Source organism: Colossoma macropomum, unplaced genomic scaffold, assembly GCF_904425465.1.
Source record: "Colossoma macropomum unplaced genomic scaffold, Colossoma_macropomum, whole genome shotgun sequence".
Lineage (NCBI taxonomy): Eukaryota > Metazoa > Chordata > Actinopteri > Characiformes > Serrasalmidae > Colossoma > Colossoma macropomum.
In genome coordinates this window covers 286,056-311,763 of record NW_023494804.1, presented here as the reverse complement: position 1 = coordinate 311,763, position 25,708 = coordinate 286,056, and the positions used below count along the sequence as shown (strand labels likewise).

The 25,708-nt window shown below is 42.0% G+C and overlaps 1 protein-coding gene across 32 annotated transcripts in view; it reads right to left on the bottom strand.

Moving 5' to 3' along the window:
• Positions 1-259: 259 nt before the first annotated feature.
• Positions 260-25,708, bottom strand: part of LOC118824489 (protocadherin gamma-C5-like) — a 216,995-nt gene continuing 191,546 nt past the window's right edge. For 12 of the 32 annotated variants that reach the window (XM_036594699.1, XM_036594706.1, XM_036594700.1 and 9 more), the window contains exons 2-5: positions 11,890-11,948; positions 10,488-10,541; positions 8,088-8,200; positions 260-3,123 (exon numbers count right to left, since the gene is read on the bottom strand). In XM_036594699.1, coding sequence (XP_036450592.1) covers positions 2,891-3,123; positions 8,088-8,200; positions 10,488-10,541; positions 11,890-11,948 — 459 coding nt within the window. In that variant the 3' untranslated portion in view covers positions 260-2,890. The other 20 variants (XM_036594711.1, XM_036594710.1, XM_036594709.1 and 17 more) reach the window with 9 other exon arrangements.

Here is a 25,708-nt window from a genome sequence, read left to right as displayed (position 1 = left end):
AGACATCATAAAGTGCATCATAAGGTCCTGCTGGTACTAATCTTGTATCTATAAACCTGAAACTTTTGGTACTGGACCAATGACCACTGGAAAAAGCACAGATCCTTGTTTTCTGGTACTATGGAAAAATACCCATAGTAGTCATATGTTCTGTATATTCAAACAGTTAATATCAGTATCCACTGATCTAACAATACTATGTTAAGTAACAACTTGTCTTCAGTTTATGATGAGAAAATATACTCAATGCCAGACATGGTTGTGAGTTCTGACAAACTTTTATTTGAAATGTAAGTGTTCCATTAATAAACAAGAACATAAACAAATAAACAGCCATATAAATATCTGCATTATAAAATAAAAGCAAAACATGAAGCGCTAAGCATTTTTAAAAGAAGGTTATCACGGTCGAATACAGAAAGGTATTCAAGCAGCAGACAGACATTTAGATATATATAGATAGATTCATAGTTAAACAGACAGGAATGGCATTCCGGTAGCATTAAGAGTTGGCTGTAATTACAAACACAGAAGACTCTAGAGAGATGGGATGGGGTAGCACGCTAAAAACCATAGGTATTTTTTTCCTTTTTTTTTTTAGTTTTCAAAGTTCAGATGATTGAAGAAATAAAGCGAAAGAGAAGGAAAAACACAAAAATATGCACAAATTTTCACAAGCCCTAAGCTACGATTGCGTGTCTTGCAGAGACTGCAGGTTGTATTTACAGTTGGGTTAGTCAGTGAGCTTGAAGCTTTTGTATCTATAGCACTACAACTTGATCAGTTTTTCTCTTCTTTCTTTTATTTTTTTAGTTTTTCTTTTTTCTAAAAAATACTGAAACATTCCTGTGTTAGCCTGATCTTTGTGGCTCTAGTTTATACAGACAGGTTACATATCTTATTTACATTGTGATGAAGGGTTGGTGCGTTTAGGGTTGTGCAGAGTAGAAGAGGAATGGCCAAGCATGGAGTGGCCTAAAGTGAGTTTTCCTGGTGTTCTTCCCAGTTGATCCATGCATGCTCCGCCCACAACTGCGTTCTGTCGTAGCCACCGTTGCGCAAAGCTCAGTGTTTGTCAAAATATACATATGAAAGATATATAATGTTGTTATAGATCAGATGTAGCCCAGTTTCAAACACGACAACATAGTCCAGCTTGATAGCGTAGCATATTAAACTGGAAACTCCCATTATGTAGCGAATCTAAACACTGCAATTATTCTTAATTGGGTTCATTTTCTTTGATATGTCCCCAATTTGGTCGCGGCCAATTCCCATCAGCTAGCTAGGTCTCCTCCTATCACATGATGCTACCAAGCTGAGAGGGTGAAGAGCAGCACATGCTTCCTCCAAGATGTGGCATCTTTTCAAACTATTGCTAATGCTAAAAGATGCCCATGTTGCCTAGCATTGCTTTGAGTGATTCCCACCCAGAAATAATGCTGTCTTGGACTCCTGGCCATGGATGGACCATGCAGTCTCCCAGAGATGGGGCCAACACTTAGGCAGTTGCGCCACTTAGGAACCCCTGAATGGGATTTTTGCCAGTGGCCTGTAAATCTTGTCCAACTTCCCAACCTTTGCTATGAAGGAATGGATTTTTGGGTGGAGCATGGATAGGTCAACTGGAAAGTATCTTCATTCGCTTGAGAGCCACTTTAGAACATCATCAATGCGTTACATGTTGCATTGTTCATCCACGCTTCTTTCAATCCAACTGAGCATCCAGTGGATCTACCTATACCTTCCTAGCTTCTAATCAACCCCAAACATGTCAAGAACAATCCCACCAACCCAGACACCTTCCCCTTTAAGCACTTCAACGTAACTCTCACTCTGGGTACCCAAGCCCCCATTCACTCAACCAATATGGCATAACTCATAGACCAAAAGCTTGAGTAACTGCCACCCTATCCAAGGTTTAGAAAATGTGGCATACTTCATCTAATGCAAGTCCACAGGATTGATTTACAGCTATAACAGAATTCAACCACTGGATTCAGCCATTGACGATAGCTGTTTACATATCATTAACCTAACGTTGCCTTAATGATGCTCACAAATGTAATGACACCGAATCCAATCTTATTCCTTTTTCCTACAATATCAACAGCCCAACTTTTCAGTTGCTGGTGTTTTTGCATGGAAAATGCATTTTCTTATTTTCAATATGTTTTACTGCAACTTTCGCTTTAATATCTTACCTGCACTGCATAGTTCATTTTCAATACTCTTATTCATGTCGAAGTGGATCATGCAAAAACAAATCAGGACCTCTGGGGGCTATGGCACATCCTCTTTAGAAACCTAATACCGACATACTTCATTCTTGTTACCGCAAGAAGGATCTACTTCGCATTAAAATGAACACAAAAAAGCCTTAACATGACAAAGGATCAGCATTTTTTTTTCTTCAGTTATGCTATCTTACAGGACAGATTTCCCCACCTAAGGGGTCGCTTTTGGAATCTGAACAGATCTCGCCCTATTTAGTCCCTCTTGATGTTTCCATTTCCACAGTAAAGTACAAAAAATACCAGAAAACAAAAAGAAACTGGTGATTTGATTGCATCAAAATAATATGAAACAAAACAAAAATGGAGGTTAACATACAGTTTAAATGTGTCATCTCACAACAAAAGGATACTCTGATTATTATCCCCTTAAACTCTAAGACTTCCATTCCCCTCGTAACTACATAGTAGTGTCATAGTAGTTACTGAATACTCCATAGTAGATCCTGGATAATGGAAATAAATGAACAACAAGCCCAGAGTTTAAGGGGTTTAAACATTCTAGCGAGGGAAAAGCTAACAAGTGCAGAGGAGAAACGCTCAGATCCCCACAGCTATGATAATTCTCCACAGCTATGCTAACGCTTCACTCTGCCTTACTTCTTGTCCTTCTTCGTGGCCTTTTTCTTGCTGGCCGGAGTTGGGGCGGCCTTTGGGGCCTCTGCTGGAGGCAGAGCTTGGGGTGGAGGCAGAGCCTGCTGGGGCATCTGCTGCTGGGGGTTAGCCGTTAGCGTAGCGGTGCTGCCTGGGATGTAGACGTTCTGGCGGTAGTCGGGAACGTACTGCGCATTGTAGCGAGGACCCAAAGTCGCTGTGGCTTCACTCACTTCTGAGGGGAGAGTGAAGGACATGGGGGAGAGGGTGGGATAGAGTGAGAGCGGGGGGAGGTGGGAGGTAGAAAGAAAAAGGAGGAAGATAGGAAGAAGGAAGAGAAGGAGAAGTTATAGCATATGCAACTTAATGCAGAAAACATATGCTACCATTTAATAGCTTGGAATCACTTTCCAGGTCATTATTTTTGCTTTATACACAAGATGTAAAGAAAGGTCAGTCTTCTCATCTTAATTTAGCGATGGTGTTGTGTCTTACAGCATCTTATCTCAAGTTAGGAAATCCTAAACTACTCACTCAAGGTTGATAATCAATAGTTATGTCTGCCAGTCATAGTTGCCTAATAATGATGACATTTTCTTTTCAGTAGAATGTCTATGGGTGTAATATAATGTCTAATAGTAGTGACAGAAGCTTAAAAAAGAAGTTAGGACACCACTGATCACTATTGTCCTAAATTTGATCCTAAACTTTGATCCTGAAGTTGTCATGGTGACTTAACAGATAAGATTGAACAGTCATGTTTCTGTGAAATGACCTCTGGTTTCTATCACAATCAGGGCCATAACTTGCTATGAGGATAGTTGTGGAAAGGTTTGGGTTTTTACCACAATCTCCAATTATACAATTCAATGTGGAAACAGCAACATCTGCAAAATGTTTAGCCTAATAAGTAAAAAATGCGTTATCGATTGCATTCCCAGACTATCCAGTCAGCAGTGAGAAGGCTGATTCTCCATTGACCTCAAGGCAGCAAGATTCTATGCTACCAAGAGCAACTTTGACTTCTTGTTAAGCTGTCAAAGAGGATAACTTCACCTGTTCAGGTGGGAATGCCACTGCTATCATAATAAGAGCCTTGTATAATGCTACTGTTTAAATATAAGGCACCTTGACTTGCATGGACAATAAAAAAAAAACACTTTATTTTGAGTGGTCCTTTGTAGATGATTAATAAACTGTTAACAGATTATCAGTAACACATCAACAGCATATTAGTGAAGTATCAGTAGTGAAGCACCTGAATACACTGAAGTAAATATCTTGTAGATGTTCTGTTGATACATTACTTACATTAAGTAGATGTGTTAATATGTTAACCTAACCAACCTTACCCAAATCCTAACCCTAACCCTGGCCCTAATCCTAATCCTAAATTGAACCTCGACCCCAAACCTAATCCCAACCCTCAGATGTTTTTGACATGTTACTGAGAGTCCGTTGAGTGTTTGTTTCATCTAAAAATCAAAATAAAGTGTCACCAAAAAGTTTATTAAACAGTCTATTATTGGTAATTATAAAGAAAACTAACTCAATCAAAACCAGTGAAACTGTGTATTGGCTTCAATATGTAATGCTGAAATAGGAACATGATAGGCACATAACCTTTATATATGAGTAAAAGAGGAAGTAATGAAGTGCTAAAAAAATCAGTAGATCAGGAACTAGGATTTGGGGTAGTACACATATTTGGCCCTGTGCTTTTTCCAAAGCAGCTCACATTTCTGCAACATGGACCTCACTAAAATTTTGGTCCTTGTTATGTTTGTAAACGATTCAGACTCAACATTTTTCTTGGAATGCAGAATTTCGCATAAAAGCAGTCTGATTGACTCTCTGTGCCTTAATAACTGAATTAAGCAGACATTAAAAAAAAATTGGAATCCACTTTTATTTTTCAACTATTTGAAACCTGTAAAGCTGTACAGGTCTAGCATATTTCAATCATTTATATATTTATCTGCAACCAAGTTGGCTTTGTATTATCCAGTTTATTAGAATGGTAGTGCAGCTCACAGTAACTAAAGCTCTGCACTGCAGCTCTTTCTGTGACCCGCTTTTGCCTCTCCCTCCCCCATGCATTATGTATTCTGTAACACACACACATGTGCATGAGCACACACTGCTTGGACGATGTCGTAGGTTTAACAGTGCTCAAAGAGGAATACCCCCAAACAACACCCCAGTAATGTTCACAGCTCTCGTCAAATTCATGTGTTACAGACAGGGGTTTGTGGCTCATTGACAAAGCCGACCTTTATGAATTTCTTTCGTTATTTATTGACCGTAGTGATTCTTTGGTGGCTTTATGTGCTGCTATAAGTACTAAATAAATGGTGAAAAGAGCTAATTCATAATGTGCATCAGTGAATAGCTGGTCCTTAGGACTAATTCACCACACACACAGTGTTAGAAGGGGAAAAGTGGTGATAAGCCAGTGCCGCATTTGCAGGCAGTCTGCAGCTGTGTTACTGAGGAAGAAAGACTCTTCTGTCCTTTACCGCTCCATTAGTCTATTAAGAGTCAATGGGTGCTGTGCTGCATTGTGCTCACTGGAAGCATCTCTCTCTCTCTCTCTCTCTCTCTCTCTCTCTCTCTCTCTCTGTCCTTCTATCCCCCCTGTTTCATTTTACCTCCTCTGTTCTCTTATTCCTTAGTCCATATAGTGACAGGCAATCTTGCCTTGAGAGTTTGACCTTGAGGTGTGATGTCACTCACTGCAGAGGGAGAGGGGGTTTGTACACCATCCATTGATTTCACTCACATAGAGATTGAGGCAAACAACTGGAGTTACCATTCAAATGTTTGGATCAGCGTTTTCAGTAATATACACCCATCAGGCATAACATTATGACCACCTCCTTGTTTCTACGCTCATTGTCCATTTTATCAGCTCCTCTTACTATATAGGTGCACTTTGTAGTTCTACAGTTACAGACTGTAGTCCATCTGTTTCTCTGCATACTTTGTTAGTCCCCTTTTACCCTGTTCTTCAGTGGTCAGGACCCTCATGGACCCTCACAGAGCAGATACTGTTTGGGTGGTGGATCATTCTCAGCACTGCAGTAACACTGACGTGGTGGTGGTGGGTTAGTGTGTGTTGCGCTGGTCTGAGTGGATCAGACACAGCAGTTCTGCTGGAGTTTTTAAACACTGTGTCCACTCACTGTCCACTCTATTAGACACTCCTACCTTGTGAGTCCACCTTGTAGATGTAACGTCAGAGACGATAGCTCATCTGCTGCTGTACAGTGTGAGCTTATCATCCACTAGTCCTTCATCAGTGGTCACAGGACGCTGCCCACAGGACGCTGTTGGCTGGATATTTTTGGTTGGTGGACTATTCTCAGTCCAGCAGTGACACTGAGGTGTTTAAAAACTCCAGCAGCACTGCTGTGTCTGATCCACTCAGACCAGCACAACACCATGGGGGTCCTGACCACTGAAGAACAGGGGTAAAAGGGGGCTAACAAAGTACGCAGAGAAACAGATGGACTACAGTCTGTAATTGTAGAACTACAAAGTGCACCTATATAGTAAGTGGAGCTGATAAAATGGACAATGAGCGTAGAAACAAGGAGGTGGTCATAATGTTATGCCTGATCTGTGTAAGTCATTCATGAAATGTTTGACCCACGTTTATAAACATTTATTCCAACAAGTTTCATTTGTGTGATGAGGGTGATCATTTAGGCTGTGTCAGTCACTTTCTGGGGTTGTAGCTCAGAAAAAGAAAGTTTCATTTTACTAATTATCAGATTCGTGTTATGTCATATCTTCAGTATACTGTCACTGTGATAAGCACTAAGCTACAAAGTCTGTTGTTATAATGTACTATGTCATTTCACACAAAAACTGTTGACAACCCCATCAACAGGAGCCTTTATGACAGATGACATCTATTGAAAAAAGCCTTTATGTATGTTAATGTAGTTTTCATGATGAGCTTATGTAGGTGTCATGTAACCTTATGAATGCTACCATACAGTAAGTGTTTGAAATGTTAGATGTGTTCAGAGTGATGAATAGAGCTGCAGAAGGTGCTAAAATGGCTGACAAAGCTGTTGAACATTGAAACTGAAAGCCTCATTTTTGAAAAGTGGTTATTTTTTTTTACGCTTATGTGATTTTGTGAATTTTCACATCCGCTTCCTCAAGATCTGATGATTTTCATCTTGTTGCATAGCTACATAAATTAGTTCATAATGCCTCAATATGGTTCTTTAAGGTTCTTCTATTTAGAACCATGAGTTCTATACAGTACCATTTCATATATAAACGGTCCTTTGTATTGTGAGATGGTTCTTCAGACTGGTGGAAAATGTGTTGCATATGGTACTGTAGAGTTTCTTTTTGTAAATGTTTCTATTAGGCACCAAAAAAGTTCTGCTGTTGTTGCATGTAACAATAGCAGAACGCTTTTTTGTACTGCATAGGACCATATACCACAATACTAAAGAACCTTTGAAGACTCATCTTTTATTGCCACTTTTTTCTGCTTTGACGTTACAACTGAAGTACTTCAATAGCATTTTATTTCATAGGTATCTGGCAGCCTTTAAAAATGGCCTTTCAAGGGTTCTTTAGTAAGGGCAGTGGTGATATATGTAGAACCAAGCCCAACTCAATGAATCTGAATCTGAGTTTAAATGCATAAATGATTCCTTTTCAGGGTGAAATGGTTCTTTATGATGAGGGGAATCATGTATATATGGCTCTTTAAAGAATTTGTTTATAAATGTATCTAGCGCCAAAACGGATTATGCTATTGTTAGCTGTTTTTTGGTGCTATATAGAACCCTTGTTGTTAAGTGTGTAGTTGCCATAGCAAGATTAACTGCCACCACTGAAGTAGCTAAATAAAACATGTCAGCAAACTTTTGTAATTATGATGTTTACTGTTTTGCCACCAGACTGTTGTTATATACACTCTCTCTCTCTCTCTCTCTCTATATATATATATATATATATATTACATTTGCATGTGAACAATGCTGAGAGCTCTACATAATGACACACATCGAACAATGCTCTTCCCATATTGTTGCCATCAATGACAAGCTTCACAAAGTCAAGCTTCTATTCTCTTCTAAATCCAAATTTACCCCTTGGAAAGGACGATGAGAGAGACAGAGATCAAGGATGCAGGAATTTGACAGCGAGAGGAAAGATTAAATTCACCATTAGCAGCAGCCATCAGAGCCTGGAGCTGTTCGGCTTCTGTGGGGGGGTTGGGCCACGGTCCCGTCCCGCCTACTGCACCTGCACCAGCCTCTTCAGGACGAGGTCCCGCTCTGCATGACACACAGGTGCGGTTAGTGTCTCACACACCACCCCACATATGCACACACACACACACACACACACACACACACACACACACACAAACACGTGTACGCCTGTCACCAAATCTGTCAGCATAAAACACACCAGGCTCATGAGCTGAGACAGCCATTTTGTTTGAGAATCAGCAGCAGCACACAGCAGAAAATGGAGGCTGTAGTGGAACTGAGCGGAGGTGACCGGAATATAATCAGACAGGCAAACAGGTCAGCACGCGCACACAGAAACACACATATTGATTTTCTGGTCTTGCTGATGGAGTGTCTGGCCTCCGTTCTGGACTCTGTTTAGGGTGAGGCTAGTCTGCTTCAACCAGCATGCATATAGTGTAGCTGAACTGCAGGCCGATTTTTGGTGCACTTGCATTTTCTAAATTGATGTGAGTCTTAAGATGGGTTAATAGTCTGTTATGCAGGTTAATTATGACCATTAATTCTGACTGGTTAAAAGCATTCTATTAGTATTGGGTGGTATGGCCAAAAACGTTATCAGGGTATAATTAAAATCATTCACAGTTTTGTTATATATCATGGAATAATGTTATCATTTATTTAAAATAAAATAATTTCACATGCCTAAATCTATTTATGTAGGTCAACAGTAGCCTTTTCACTTGTAACAAGAACCATATTTAACACCTTTAAAATGTTTTATTGTGCAAAATAGTAAAAACAAAACAATGATATAAAAGTCATATGCAAAAATTTGGGTGTGCCTGGTCAAATTACATATTTTGTTGATTTAAGTGCAAATAAGTAAACACCTCTTCTGTAGAGAACAAAATTATGCACATTTTAATGCACAGTCACTGCTGAATTTAACATACCGAAACAGAAAAATACCACATTTAATGCCCTATTTAAGTGTGTTCTCTGTACAGGTTCTAACTTATTTTCACTTATAAAATCCACAAAACATGGAATTTGACCAGGGGTGTTCAAATTTTCACATACAACTGTATGTACATAATCTTATGGCGCTTACACAAAAGCACACAGCAGCTTCTCTGGGCCCAGGAAAATTCAAACATTGTTTTTTTGTTTCATCCAAATTTCAGTTTGGTAAATATTATAGTCATTCAAGCTACAGTATCAGCTGACAAGCCGTGGATTCTCGGCCTGATGCAAGGACCAAACCCTGAGGCCGTGACGTTATCTGATGCAGTTGACCAAGAGAGGCTGTACTGACAATGGTTGCTAAGTAACAACAATGGTCACTTTGGGCTAAGCTGCTTACATCCACTCATGTTTTGGAGAGACTTTGGGTGTCCATTAGCTAAACACTGATAAAAATGAGATATGTTAGTTTGTATGCTAGCTATGTTTGTTTCATGATAAGAATATAAGATGTTTTTTTGTTGCATAGCAACACGTCACATGTGGTAGAGCTACTTTATTGGTGGAAGAAAAAGCTGCCGTTGAAAGCATTTATTTCAAGTAATGTTTGGAGCTTTGCTGCTTTATTTTTTGCTTTACTTTGCAAAAATGTTGTATAAAAGCAATAGAAACTCATTGTGTGTTGTTGTGAATAACATCATGGCTGTGAATAAAACTTACTCTCAGCTCAAGCCTGCAAATCACAGCCATGATGCTACTTACAATGACACATTGTCTGCTTGTCCGATGTTTGGAGCATCCAACTAGCATTGCGATTCGATTTTTAGGCCTGTTTTGTGCCTTTTTTTTCTCTAACACAATGGATAGCTTTGCAAAACTAGTTCAAACTCAACGATTATTATCATTTGTTTACACTGTGTATCCCCAGCAAAGAAGTACGTTAGAACGAACTTGATCATTTGTCTTCACTGCCATGTATTTATTCACACAAACACAGAAAATTAAAACCAAGAACAGGACAACAGAAACATTCTCTACTCTATGAAGACGGACTAACACAATCAGTCCTACAAAAGCTGATGCAAACCCATTTCGAAGAGACAAATAAATGGCACTTTACTAGGCAAGGCTACACACAGTGACCTACAGAGCAAGATGCAACACACAGTCTTCAGCAATATACACAGGTCCAAAAGCCTTAGGTCTGAGCTATTGAAGCTCTTTATACCTTCAATTGACATCGACCCACATTGAGAGGACGATTGGACAGTGTGTAGTGGAGCTGGAAGACACATTGAGTAGCTCTAGAGGACCTTGACAGAAAGAAAATTCCCACTACAGGGCTCCCCACATGAAGCCAAGCTGCAAAACACACTACTCTCCTCCTCTTACTCCACTCTACCTGGACTTCTCGTAGGGAGTCCATCTCTGCTGCAGGGTGTGGAACCTGTGCTGGCTGGAACACAGGGATAGGAGCATGGGGCTGTCACTCACTCACCCACAGGCCAATCAGGACGAGACTGACGTCTGTGTTCTCTATAACTAAAGGTTTTGCTTGGCAAAAAAAAAATCTAATTTATACAACTTTCCAGTTACTCCGGATGTAGTCGATTAGCCAAGACATGTTTGGTATCCAGATTTTGCTTGTGGAGCTACCACAGTAACATTGCTAACAAAGACTAGAGGTCAATAGTCACCCAAACTTTTCTGCAGCTTTCCAAAAATGACCCCAACATTCAGACATACAGTGATGTTTTATTTATTTTTATTGTTCATAGTTAGTCATTCTGTGTCCTACACTGCAAAAAATGATTTCTTGTCAAGTGAAATGACTTTAAATCTAGTCGATATATCTAATATCTCACATTTTGAGATGTTTATGCACTTCTTTTTTATCTAGCTGATTTTTAGACATGCTTTATTTGTTTAGGTAACTTTATTAGGTAATTTTTTCTCACTGCACTGGCAGATAATTTGGGAGGTTTCAAGCACATTTCTTAAAGCAAATTTGTCTGCCAATCTAGTGAGATAATTTTACCTAATAAAATTACTGAAAACAAGTAAAAAATGTCTAGAAATGAGGTAAATAATCTTAAATTAAGCTTACAACAATCTCAACAGGAGAAATATTAGATTTATTAAGTATATTTAAGATATACTTGACAAGATACAATTTTTTGCAGTGTAAGCCACATCGACAATTCTGTGCCACCTTAATGAAGACCTGGATGTGGTGTGAGTGTGAAAAACGTTTTGGGTGACTATTGATTTCTACTGTTTGTTAGCAACATTAGGCTTGTAGCTCCGACGTTAAGCTAAAGATACAACATTTAGACACTAAACATGTCACAGCTGATCAACTACATCCAGAGTAGGTGGGAAAATTGTTTAAATAGAATTTTTTGCCAAATTCTTCTGTCTCAGGACTAAGTCCACTATTGAACCTTTTTGAATTCTCAATAGTCCTGTACTAAGTTTAATATGTTTCCAGAAAATTAGCATTTTTTTGCAAAGAATCCTGTGCATTCCACCACTGATCAGCAAGCTATTGCAAGTGGCTTGCTAGGTATAATGATGTCATACTCAGTTTTGCCCAACTGAACTATATCTACCCCCAACCACCAAGTCCCAACCCCAACCCCAAGATTAGCTGCCCAGTGGAAAACAAAGTTTGACTCTGTGTTCTCTGATCACTCTTCAAACTGTCTGATTACATAAAACATTAACTGAGAATACAGACACTCAATTCCAGTGGTAATCTCAAAAACGTTATCATGCATGCTAATAGAAGCTAATTCACTTACCCACTTGGTCCGGGTCTCTGGTTTGGGGGTAAGCGCCAGTCATTGTTAGGTGGCTTTTGCTGTGGAAAGAAGAGAAAGATTGTGGTCAGATTATGTTTTGAGGTTCAAAAATTCTGGCGCCCAGTCCTGGAATGAGTGCTCTTCTGTGATGACATAAAGGCCAGAGATTCCAGACCAGGAAGTGCTGTTTGTAAGGTCATTATAGAGTAAACTGCTGATCTGAAACTGGTAGGAAAAAAAGCAGGGGAAGGATTGAGAGGGTTTTTGAGGAATGCAGCAAGACGCTGAGTGTGATATAGAAGCAGATATGTGGTAGGCAGGGGAATTGAGTGTGTGAATAATTGAAAAAGCCATCATGTCGCTGCCACACATGAATGCATCTACACAACAGGAATGCACACCAGCTCACTCTGAACAACATAAGAGTTAGTCAGTGCCGCACATCATGAACATGGGAACAGCTTCAGGCAAAGCCGCATCCTACACTTCCTTTTGAGAGTGTATGTTCTACATTAGAAATTAGAAATGTGCTGAAAAAGGTTCTTTGCACAATAACATGGAAGAACCTTAAAATACTATCAGGGGATGGTTCGCTGGAGAACTTTTTTTTTTATGAATGAGATGTGTGAGTGTGAAGAACCTTAATGAACCACCACACAATGTTCTACAAAGGAGCCTTGGATTGGTGTAGAACCTTTATATTATGTGAGGGTTTTTTTAAAGTTCTAAAAGTAATACTTTACTTCAACCTTGCTGCATAATGTTGACATAACCACGTGATGGAAAATGTCGTATGATGTCACATGCTGTCATGACACGTATATATCAGGGTCATGCTACTGTTACTGGTAATTGCCATAATATGCCATAATGTTTGGTACCAAAAAAGTTCTTTACACTCACAGATGGTTTTTCAAACATGGTTCTTTAGGGCACCAAAAATACACATATATATATATATATATATATATATATATATATATATATATATATATATATATATAGTTATATAGTTATAAATAAGTTCTCTCTATATATAGCACCTTATATATATGTGCAGGACAACATTTAGCAATGCTGTCCTGCACATACTGAGAGTTTCTGAACTAGCATTGTGAACTCTTAATCTTTTTTAATATTCATCGTCTCATAAATCCTGGCCCACATCTGCTGCTTCCCCAGCTACCGGCCATACTGTGCTGGACTGAGCCTCGGTCAAAGAGGAGCACGTGTGGCTCTAATGTCCTACTGTACTGATCCTCTAAACTCCAGACAGGATTACAGTTGCTGGGCCAGCCCTCCAACTGCTGGCAGCTCTCCCACCCACACGTGCAGTTCAGTCGGCCCAGTCTGAACTCGACCTACTGCCCAAGTCTGCCAACAGTGCCTCTAAAAGCATGCTTCCTCAAAGCCCGCAACAGCTATGCATTCAAGCATGAAAATCCAATGCGCTCGCTTGCAGTACATAGATGACGCTTTTTTCCTTGCTTGGTCATCAGATCTGGTGATGATCTAAACACAGTTTGGCTCTGAGTGAATAAACAGAATGCACATAGTCTCAGAGCTCCCAGTCTGAATCATAAAGATTGCTTGGGTTGGTCTGGAGTAATATCACAAACAAAATGTTTCCCTTTACAAATTATCCCCCCCCACCCCCGCTTGGTATCATGAGAAACCAGGATATGCTTTAGCTCAGGTGGGACTCCTCACAGACAAAACATCCACATCTCCTGGAACCTAACGGGCCTCATTCACCAATATCTTCCTACGTTTCTACCTAAATTTGTTTTGGGAAAAGTTCTAAGATAAAGTTTACGTCAGATTTATGACGTGTTCTTAAACCGCAAAATTGTTCGCACCTTTGTGCTCTTGAATGTATGTAGATTCTGTTCTTACCTAAGAGCAGAATGTCAGAATCTTCATAAAAGCTGTGTAAGTGGGCTTTTAGGAAGACATTGCTTCTCAAGAACAGTTGGTAAATGAGGCCCAATTTTCTCAAACACATCAGCAATCTCAGGTGAAGCTACCTATCTAAATTTGTTACAGCTCCTGTCACATTTCCACTCAATCTGTTTCTACCATGTTAGTGTCACACTTCAGTTTAGTGCTCGATAGCTCAGATATGTTGGAAACACTTTACTGTACACCAGTGTTCATGAGGCTACATGACACCCTTCATGCCAACTGACACTGACTTATTCCAATAGGTGTCATTTGTCATAAAGGTATTTGCCAACTTTGTGGTTAACTTGTATGGTCAATATATATATATATATATATATATATATATATATATATAGACCATAGAGTTTCATTTTACCAATTATAAGATTTAAGCTTTATCACATCATCTGCATTATGTCACTAAGTTACAGTGCTAGTTGTTATAATGTGCTGTATTTCACCCAGAAAAGGGTCATGACATTGACATTGACAAAAGCAGCCTTTATGACAGACAATGCCTGATACTGAGAGTAAGCCTTTATAAGTGTTCACGTAGGCTTAAGTCAACCATCATAACGAGTATTACTGATATTTTAAGCCTAGTGCATCTATAGAACCCTCACCTTTATGAACGAGCTACTGAACAGTCTTCTGGAAAGGCTTGTGCTCAAGGCAGCATTTGGTGTCTTAACAAACACAAAGTCGCTCCTGCTGGAGATGGTGGAGAAGCATGGTGAGTATGTACGCTTGTGAGGGTCCTGAGAGCCCCCCACCACCTCCAGGTATCTAATAGGACCATCAGTGTTCAGCTGCAGGTGGAAATCCTTGTGTTGGCGCTGACGCAGAGCATGCTTAAAGCCCAACCTGTGCATCAGGCAGGCCAGGTGACCACGGTGCCCAAGCCATCGCACTGCTACCACTGAGATAGTCAGGAGAGAGACGGCTATGATGCAGGATAAGGAGACTATGAGGTAGAGCGATAAATCTGATGAGCCTTTATTCTGTCTGGATGGTGAGCTCCTGCGCTCAGAGGAAGCATCTGTGGCTTTCTCAGTCACAGTGATGTTTACAGCCACAGTGGTGGAGAATGCAGGCTTGCCATTGTCTTGCACTAGTACTATGAGGCTTAATACACCCTTACGCTCATCTTGCGCTAACTTTCTGGCTGTCTGCAGCTCTCCAGTGTGGGCTCCAATGTGGAACAGTGCAGCATCCAGCCCAGCCAAGCTATAGAACAGCCAGGCGTTGTGACCACTGTCTTCATCTATGCATGTTATCCGATTGACCACATGCCCGGGCCCTGCGTTGCTTGGCACCAGAAACTGCAATGTGCCCTCGGGAGGAAGCACAGGGTATAAAAGTCTGGGTGAGTGATCGTTTTGATCTATGACAAACACGTGCACTGTTGCATTGGAGCTACGAGCTGGCGACCCCTGGTCACGGACCTGTACCACAATCTGGAACACATTCATCTGCTCATAATCGAGTGCCCTCATGGTATAAATGTGCCCTTTTTCTGGATTTATGTAGACAAAAGAGGACACAGGGTAGCCGTGGACATCGCTTTCCACTATGGAGAAAGACAAAGTGGAGTTCTCGCCCACGTCCGGGTCAAATGCAGACACGGACAGAAGAGGAGCATTTGGAGCATTGTTCTCAGCTATGTCCACTGAGTAAGAGGGCTGTGAAAAGACTGGCGCGTTGTCATTAACATCTGAAAGGCGAACCACAAAGGATTCCTGCGAGGAACGGGGAGGGGAGCCGGAGTCTGTGGCCATCACAGTGATGGTGTATTCAGCCACAGCCTCCCTGTCCAGCTGGCCATCGGTCATTAAAGTATAGTGGCCCTCATAGGAGTTACTGATCTTAAAAGGCAGCTCAAACGGAATCTGCACATTCACTTCTCCATTTTTCCCTGCGTCCTCATCTCTGATGCTGAGGATGGCGATCACAGTGCCTGGGTTTACATCTTCACTCAGTTCATGTGACAGAGAATTGATGCTAATTACTGGAGTGTTGTCATTGACATCGATTATTTCTACCTTAATGTTGCAGGAACCCTCCATTGCAGGGGTTCCTCTGTCCCTGGCCTGAACTGTGATATCATACACATGCGCTTGCTCATGATCTACCATGCCTATGACAGTGATCTCCCCTGTGATGGGATCCACACTGAAAAGCTTAAGAACATAGCTGGGAGTGAATTTATCAAACGAGTAGAAGATTTCTCCATTCAGACCGTGATCAGCATCTGAAGCATTTAGAGCTGCCACTAGTGTTCCAACTGGAGAGTTTTCTAAAAGACTCACTCTTTTCACTGACTTATCAAACTCGGGAGCGTTATCATTGACGTCAAGCACGTTCATAAAAATAAGAGTAGTGCCAGATTTTTCTGGTTTACCGCCATCGACTGCGGTCAGAATTAACCGGAATGCGCTCTGCTTTTCTCGGTCGAGAGGTTTATTTAAGACCAGCAGTGGAAGTTTAGTACCGTCACTTTTCATGTCTACCTTTAAAACAAAGCAATCATTGGGACTGAGGATGTAAGAACGGAGAGAATTGCCACCCACATCCGGGTCGTACGCGCTTTCTAAACGGAACGTCGTCCCTGGGGCAGCAGCCTCGGAAACTTCCAGAGAGGTACCGTTAGTTTGGAAAACGGGCGCGTTGTCGTTCACGTCCACAACTTCTACCGTGACGCGATGCATTTCTAGAGGATTTTGGAGTAAAATTTGAATCCGAATGTGACATGACGAACTCGAGCCGCATATGCTTTCCCTGTCGACCGCCTCCTTGATGACTAATGCTCCACTTGTGGAGTCGACGTCGAAATATTTAACGTTAGATTCCGAAACAATGCGCAGCTGCCTGTGGACTATGCTCCGAATGTCCATACCCAGATCCTTACACATGTGGCCGACGGTAGTCCCTGGTTTGGATTCTTCAGCTACGGAATACAGAAGTTCTGAAGCTTGGATTTCAAAGCACAAGCTCTGGAGAACAATCCAGATCAAAGCCCGAGCAGATGTCCTCTCGTGCACCACTTTGGAGTCCATTACCAGATCGTTTACCACAATAAATCCACGTTTAGATTACATAGTCCATGTAAGGGGGTGAAATAAAATAACCTATGCTTATATAAAGTATCCTACATTAAAAATAAAACAGTGCTCTGCTAAAGGGCTACACTCACTGTGGACTGCTCTTTGTCCAAGTGATACTGGTGAGGGCAGTTAGCAGGTGGGGGTTTGCTGCACCCCAAACGCAGCGCGTTTCTATTGGACAAAAGTTAGTTTCTCCAACACAGTCCCCAATCAGGAACAAAAGAGGAACTTTTTAATGGGTGCGCCAAAAGAAACAGCTGTCAGCCCAACGCCCCCCCGCATCCCCATCCCCGTCACACACACACGCACACATACCCACACACAGACACAATAAGCACGCGCGTGTGCGCGCGCCAGAGGGCAGATGTCACGAAAAAAAAGTGAAGCTGCAAATCTCTGCTCACCTGCTGACTCTCAAACTTCCACGTGCTGTCAGGAAGTGAAGCATCGAGCACGTTCAGCGTGTCTGTGAAGTCTGTGGTGCTGCTGGGCTTAACGAGGGTGAAATCACTGAACTCGGACATTGGAGAGAGATAGGAGCCGAACGACTGACTCTGAGACATCATGTCTCCTCCCAGCACCTCCACATACTTAATGGGTCCGTCAGTGTTGAGCTGGATCTGCAGGTTTCTGTTGGGGTTTTTATATCCAGACTCGCTCCGTCTGATACAGCAGCTCGAGCTGCCTCTACTGCCTCGAGCACATTTCACCAGTAAGATGAAGAACGTCATCAAACACAGCAACGAAACCGAAGCGAGAGAGATGATCAGATACAGAGTGATTTTCCCACTTTTCTTACTGATCTCTGTGCTTTTCTTCCGATAGTCTGAGATGGGCTCATGAAAGCCGTCCTCTATCAGCACATCCACGGTGACCGTGGTGGACTGCACTGGCTCTCCGTTGTCCTTTATCTCTATCAGCAGCCTCTGAGAGGAGTCATCCTGCTCGGAGACGGAGCGCTTAGTCCTCACCTCTCCTGTGTGCAGATTGACGCTGAACAGAGACGCGTCCGTGGCCTCCGCGAGCCGATAGGAGATCCAGGCGTTATGGCCCGAGTCAGCGTCCACTGCTGTGACCTTAGTAACGAGGTGCCCTGCTTTAGCGGAGCGGGGCATCCTCTGATGAGAGACGGAGCCCATGACTGCAGAGGGGTAAATGACCGCGGGGGCATTGTCGTTCTGGTCCAGAATAAACACATGAACTGTGGCGTTGCTGCTCAGAGACGGAGAGCCGTGATCTTTCGCCTGAACTTGGATCTGGAACACTTTCATTTTCTCATAGTCGAAGGAGTGCATGGAGTAAATGCTGCCATTATCTGAGTTTATATATACGTACGATGACACAGGGATATCCTGAGCTTTGGAGTCTATTATAGAATATGATATTTTGGCATTTTCTCCTACATCAAGGTCTAAAGCGGACACCGAGCAGATTATAGAGCCCGGGTTGTTATTCTCCTTCACATACACTTTATACGACCTATCAGTAAAATGTGGCGGGTTATCGTTAACATCGAGTATTTGAACTGGGATCGTCTTTTTGCTACTCAGTGAAGGAGAACCTGAATCAAACGCAGTGATTTCTACTTTATACTCGGGGTATATTTCCCTGTCCAGAACCCCGTTCGTCACTAAGGAGTAGTCATTGGAAAAAGTCGGTTTTAATATGAAAGGGACATTAGGTTGGGTCTGCAGAGTGACTTTCCCATTGGCACCAGAATCAACATCCCGTGCGCTTATTAACGCCACCACGGTGCCACTGGGCGCGTCCTCTCGCACTGGGCTCGGCTTGGAGGTGAGCACAATTTGGGGGGAATTATCATTCACGTCTAAAACGTCTATCTGAACTGTGCAATGGCCCTCCATTTCTGGTATGCCCTTATCTTTAGCACTGACCTCAATATTATAAGTGGAGGTGGTCTCAAAATCTAATTCCCCATTTAAAATTAAATCACCAGTTTTGGAATCAATGTAAAACAATGAACGCACAGCCTCGGCCGTGTGTTCCCCAAATGAATACTCTACCTCACCATTAGGGCCTTCGTCCAAATCCGTAGCATCGACTTTTACGACTGTAGTCCCTTTTATGGAATTTTCTGGAATGTTAACTTTATAGATAGCTTTGTCAAACGTTGGGTTATTGTCATTGATATCAAGTACAGTAATATTTATCTGAGTCGTGCCTGATCTAACTGGATTTCCACCATCCAGTGCAGTCAGCAGAAGCTGGTGAACAGCTTTCTTCTCGCGGTCGAGGGCTTTCTCCAAGACCAGCTCCGGTATTTTACGACCATCCCCGAGATCCTTTACCTTCAGGCTGAAACATTCATCCTTACTCAACGTGTACGACTTCAAAGAATTGCTTCCAACATCTGGATCCTGCGCGCTTTCCAAAGGAAAACGCATCCCAGGGACGGTCGACTCTGCTATTTTTAACGAGCGGTCAGTTGATAGAAAATGAGGGTAATTATCATTAATATCCTGTATTTCAACCTCTATTCTATGTAGCTGGAGAGGGTCCTCGATTATGACCTGAACTGGCAGCAAACAGTTCGCATTCTGTCCACAAAGGCTCTCTCTGTCGATTCTTTCGTTAACAACCATCTCGCCTTTCCCCAAATCCACGCTGAAATACTGCTTACCTGATTCGGAGGCTATTCGCAGCTTACGATCATAAAGCTCGGATATTTTCAAGCCTAAATCTTTCGCAATATTTCCAACAACAGAGCCCACGTTCAATTCCTCCGGAACTGAATAGCGAGTCTGCCCTTCTGCGTTATTCCACAAAAGAAGAAAGAAAAACCACCAGAATAAATGGCGTTTCCAGCTTCCAGAGCCCCTCCTCTTTGTCATTTTGGTAGAAAATCCACACGAATCAGCACACAAATGTAAAAGGTAAAATCCCACAAAAAAGCAGCGTGTTTTTTCCATTTCGTCTGATAATTTTATTATAATCCATTTTTATCGCTGAGAGAGGCGCATCACCGTCTCCTCTGGCTTTGTGCATTGTGATATTCACTGGGCTGGGGAGGGAGTGGATCTCTTTGTACAGGCCTGCATATGATTGGAGCTCAGCGAGAAGCTACACTATCCAATAGAAAGAGAGCTGCCTCTTAAAGACACACGCTCCTGCAACATCAGCACCCTTGAATCTGACTTGGGAAAAATAAACTGCGATTATTTATTTTAGTATTATTTTTTATATGTTTATATCTTAATGTTTCATCATGGGTTTATTGACATGTTCACAATTAGATTTTTTGTTCACTTTTCTCTTTTTTTCCCATTGTTTTTGTATATATATATATATATATATATATATATATATATATATATATATATATATATATATATATATATATATATATAAGAATTAGCTTCAAATAAAACACACTTGATGGATCCATACATTTTCTGGCAATGTAAACAATTAGTGTAATCTTGATTATAACTGTGTAAAAACAGCCACATTCACACAGAGCACGTTTCATCAGCCCATTTCTGAATAATAAGGGTAAAATGATTTCATAAATTATTATGTTCAGCTCAAGTATGAGAAAGGAGAGCTGTAGCATACCGAGAAAAATCTCAAGCAGCGTGGAACAGCCTTTACAAAGACTAACAACAACAACAACAACAACAATAACAATAATAACAATAAAAAAAGTTCTACACTCGAAAGTGGAAGTGAGCTAAAAGTGGCCAAAAAATACCCTAAAGAAAAAAAAACAAAACAAACCAACAGTTTTGGATCAAATAGTACTTTTTTTAAAAGCAGTTATTATTTTCCTTATCTCTCAGAACTTCATAGACGCTCGCGGTTTACAATAAGCACGAGTTATGTACATATTGCGCAAGAAAGCGACGAACAAAATAGCAAAAGACTTGAAGTAGCAGATTGCTTCATTGTGCTTGTTCACAGAGGCAGGTCGCTGTCCAACACTCTAGTGCTGAAAACACCTATTTTCAGCACCAACACAATGGACAGCAACAAGTGAACCTCTGTGGTAGATCTTCACACTAAGCAATGGTGCTAAAGTATCACGCAGAACACCACCGAAACTAAAAGGCCCATTGTAGCAATAATAATGCTCTATTATTATTTTACATAGTGCATGTTTGTCTCAGAACATTGTTCCTCTCACCTGCTGACTCTCGAACTTCCACGTGCTGTCAGGAAGTGACGCATCGAGCACGTTCAGCGTGTCTGTGAAGTCTGTGGTGCTGCTGGGCTTAACGAGGGTGAAATCACTGAACTCGGACATTGGAGAGAGATAGGAGCCGAACGACTGACTCTGAGACATCATGTCTCCTCCCAGCACCTCCACATACTTAATGGGTCCGTCAGTGTTGAGCTGGATCTGCAGGTTTCTGTTGGGGTTTTTATATCCAGACTCGCTCCGCCTGATACAGCAGCTCGAGCTGCCTCTACTGCTTCGCGCACATTTCACCAGTAAGATGAAGAACGTCATCAAACACAGCAACGAAACCGAAGCGAGAGAGATGATCAGATACAGAGTGATTTTCCCACTTTTCTTACTGATCTCTGTGCTTTTCTTCCGATAGTCTGAGATGGGCTCATGAAAGCCGTCCTCTATCAGCACATCCACGGTGACCGTGGTGGACTGCACTGGCTCTCCGTTGTCCTTTATCTCTATCAGCAGCCTCTGAGAGGAGTCATCCTGCTCGGAGACGGAGCGCTTAGTCCTCACCTCTCCTGTGTGCAGATTGACGCTGAACAGAGACGCGTCCGTGGCCTCCGCGAGCCGATAGGAGATCCAGGCGTTATGGCCCGAGTCAGCGTCCACTGCTGTGACCTTAGTAACGAGGTGTCCTGCTTTAGCGGAGCGGGGCATCCTCTGATGTGAGACGGAGCCCATGACTGCAGAGGGGTAAATGACCGCGGGGGCATTGTCGTTCTGGTCCAGAATAAACACATGGACCGTGGCGTTGCTGCTCAGAGACGGAGAGCCGTGATCTTTCGCTTGGACAACGACGTTCAACATTTTAAATTTTTCATAATCAAAAGAGCTCATACTGTAAATAGTGCCGTTCTCAGAGTTGATGTAAAAGTAAGACGATGTTGGAACTTGATTCAAATGCAAATCCACAATTGAATACGTGAGCATCGCGTTCTTGTCTTTGTCAGCATCAAACGCTTTTACTGAAAAAAGCGAACCTCCTGCTGGATTATTCTCTTTTACATAAACGCTGTAGGAGGGCTGGGAGAAAACTGGTGGGTTATCATTAACATCGAGAACTTTAACATTAACGAATTTTGTCGTTTTCAAAGATGGCGCGCCAGAGTCATGCGCAACTATTTCTACATTATATTCTGTTGTATCTTCACGGTCTAAGGCTGAGTTAGTTACCAGTGAGTAATGGTTATCAAAGGATGGCTTGAGTTTAAAAGGAAAATCAGGAGGAATATTTAGCTGGACCTTACCATTTTCAGCAGAGTCCAAATCTCTGACATTAATTAGGGCTACAACAGTTCCCACTGTGGCGTTTTCTGGTACGGGGCTGGGCAACGACGTGAGAATAATCTCAGGAGGGTTATCATTCTCATCCACAATGTCAATTTGAACTGATGAATGACCCTCTAGCTCTGGGTTCCCTTTATCTTTTGCGCAAACGTCAAATGTATATGATTTGGTGATCTCATAATCTAAATTTCCAATCACTGTAATGTCTCCTGTGTCAGGGTTCACTTTGAAAGCTCGTTTGACGAGATCGGTGGTATGTGCACCAAAAAGATACTGTATTTCGCCATTTAAGCCTTCGTCTAAATCGGTGGCTTTTATAGTCATAACGCTCGAACCAACGCCAGCACTTTCAGGCACCTGTGCTTTGTATGCAGCAAGTTCAAATTTTGGTTCATTATCGTTAATATCTTGTACAATTATCTGTAATAAAGCTGTGCCAGATCTCACCGGATTTCCACCATCCAAAGCTGTTAATATCAGCTTGTGAACGGATTGTTTTTCTCTATCTAGTGGTTTCTCAACAATCAGCTCTGGCACTTTCCTTCCATCCTTTAGGGTTTTCACATTTAGACGGAAGATTTCATTTCTGCTTAGTGAATACGAGCTCAGGCTATTACTTCCAACATCTAGATCTTCAGCACTTTCGAGAGGAAATCGAGCTCCGGGAGCAATCGACTCTGGTATTTTCAACACACCGTCTTTTGTCTGAAAATTCGGCGAGTTGTCGTTTATATCTTGTATCTCTATCTCAACACGGTGCAGCTGTAAAGGATTCTCAATGACTACCTGCAGTGGTAAAACACACGCGACGCTTTGAGCGCAAATGCTTTCCCTATCAATTCTATCATTCACCACCAGTTCTCCCTTTTCTGAATCCACACGGAAATACTCTCTACTCGACTCAGATGCTAATCGTAACTTACGGGAGGCGATATCAGAGACGTCTAAACCGAGGTCCTTAGCGAGATTTCCAACCACAAAGCCTTCCTTTAGCTCCTCTGGAATGGTGTAGCGAATCTGAGCTCCGGTTATATTCCACAAAAGACAGAACCCAAGCAGCCACAGCGCTGCCCGTTTCCACCCTTCGTTTGTTGTGTGTTTCATCTCCCTGATATTCTCGCTCTTTCCATTAGTAAGTATTTCTCCTGCATCCACACGCTGAGCTGGTTGTATTCCTCATTTTAAGACCGTAAATCCACGAATTTCGACGCGTCCGGTGCTGGAAACGGCATTATAACCGGTACAAAGGGAGCATCCTCTTTCTCTACACCCCTCATCATTGTACTGCTGCTGTGAAAGGGGGAGGGAGTAGATCCCTTTGTGCGGTCTTGCACGCCATTGGAGGGGAGCTCAGCCAGTTCTCCTCCAATGGGGAACGCGGTGTCTCTTAAAGGCGTTTTGCACTCTAGTCTTGGTCTGTCATTATTGCTACTGAATGCAGCAGGAAGATTATTCAGTGTTTACTTGCTTACAAACAGTTTTAACATGAACGATAATAATAATAATATTAATAATAATAATAATAATAATAATAATAATAATTCTTCTTCGTCTTATTACTGTTATTATTATTATTATTATTATTATTATTATTATTAAGAAATTGGAGAAAAAGACCAAAATTAAAATGCTATGCCAAGATGGAAACTATGCAAGATGCTGTTAAAAAGGTCTTTTGAAAGGACAACAAAGTAGTAGATTTTGCTTAGAATAGATAGAAGTTCAATTATCAACGCCAAAATTATAGAAGCTGAAGGTATGTGCAAATTGCAAAATAATAATAACAAAAATAGTAAAGACAAATAAAAGTTTACACGGAAAATAGGAAGGACATATCAGCAGAAAATGGCTCTTACTGCCCAAACTCAACGGCAAGTCGCTGGCCATTGTACAGGTGCTGATGTAAACATTTTCAGAACCACCGAAGTGGACAGCAACAAGCAAAGTGTGGTACTTGAGCAAACAGGTATATTTCTCTCTCTTTCTCTCTCTCTTTCTCTCCCCCCCCCCACCCTCTCTCTCTCTCTCTCTCTCTCACACACACACACACACACACACACACACACACACACACACCACACCATTATTCACAACACAATACTGAAAATAACAAGACCCGAAATCTAAAGTATAACGCTACTTTCACGCATTTCATTCTCTCACCTTTTGGCTCAAAACAGGCGAAATAATCAAAGATAACATAATTAGAGTAACAGTGAGGGCTAACTGGTTTAAGTTCGATGCTAAATTATATTCCGTGACATCCTCACCTGCTGACTCTCGAACTTCCACGTGCTGTCAGGAAGTGACGCATCGAGCACGTTGAGCGTGTCTGTGAAGTCTGTGGTGCTGCTGGGCTTAACGAGGGTGAAATCACTGAACTCGGACATTGGAGAGAGATAGGAGCCGAACGACTGACTCTGAGACATCATGTCTCCTCCCAGCACCTCCACATACTTAATGGGTCCGTCAGTGTTGAGCTGGATCTGCAGGTTTCTGTTGGGGTTTTTATATCCAGACTCGCTCCTTCTGATACAGCAGCTCGAGCTGCCTCTACTGCCTCGCGCACATTTCACCAGTAAGATGAAGAACGTCATCAAACACAGCAACGAAACCGAAGCGAGAGAGATGATCAGATACAGAGTGATTTTCCCACTTTTCTTACTGATCTCTGTGCTTTTCTTCCGATAGTCTGAGATGGGCTCATGAAAGCCGTCCTCTATCAGCACATCCACGGTGACCGTGGTGGACTGCACTGGCTCTCCGTTGTCCTTTATCTCTATCAGCAGCCTCTGAGAGGAGTCATCCTGCTCGGAGACGGAGCGCTTAGTCCTCACCTCTCCTGTGTGCAGATTGACGCTGAACAGAGACGCGTCCGTGGCCTCCGCGAGCCGATAGGAGATCCAGGCGTTATGGCCCGAGTCAGCGTCCACTGCTGTGACCTTAGTAACGAGGTGCCCTGCTTTAGCGGAGCGGGGCATCCTCTGGTGAGAGACGGAGCCCATGACTGCAGAGGGGTAAATGACCGCAGGGGCATTGTCGTTCTGGTCCAGAATAAACACATGAACTGTGGCGTTGCTGCTCAGAGACGGAGAGCCGTGGTCTCTCGCTTGGACAATAACGTCCAAAATCTTTAACTTCTCATAATCAAAAGAGCTCATACTGTAAATAGTGCCATTCTCAGAATTTATATAAAAGTAAGATGATGCTGGTATCTGATTCATCTTAGAATCCACAAGTGAGTATGTCAGCATAGCGTTCTTATCGACATCACTATCTAGAGCAG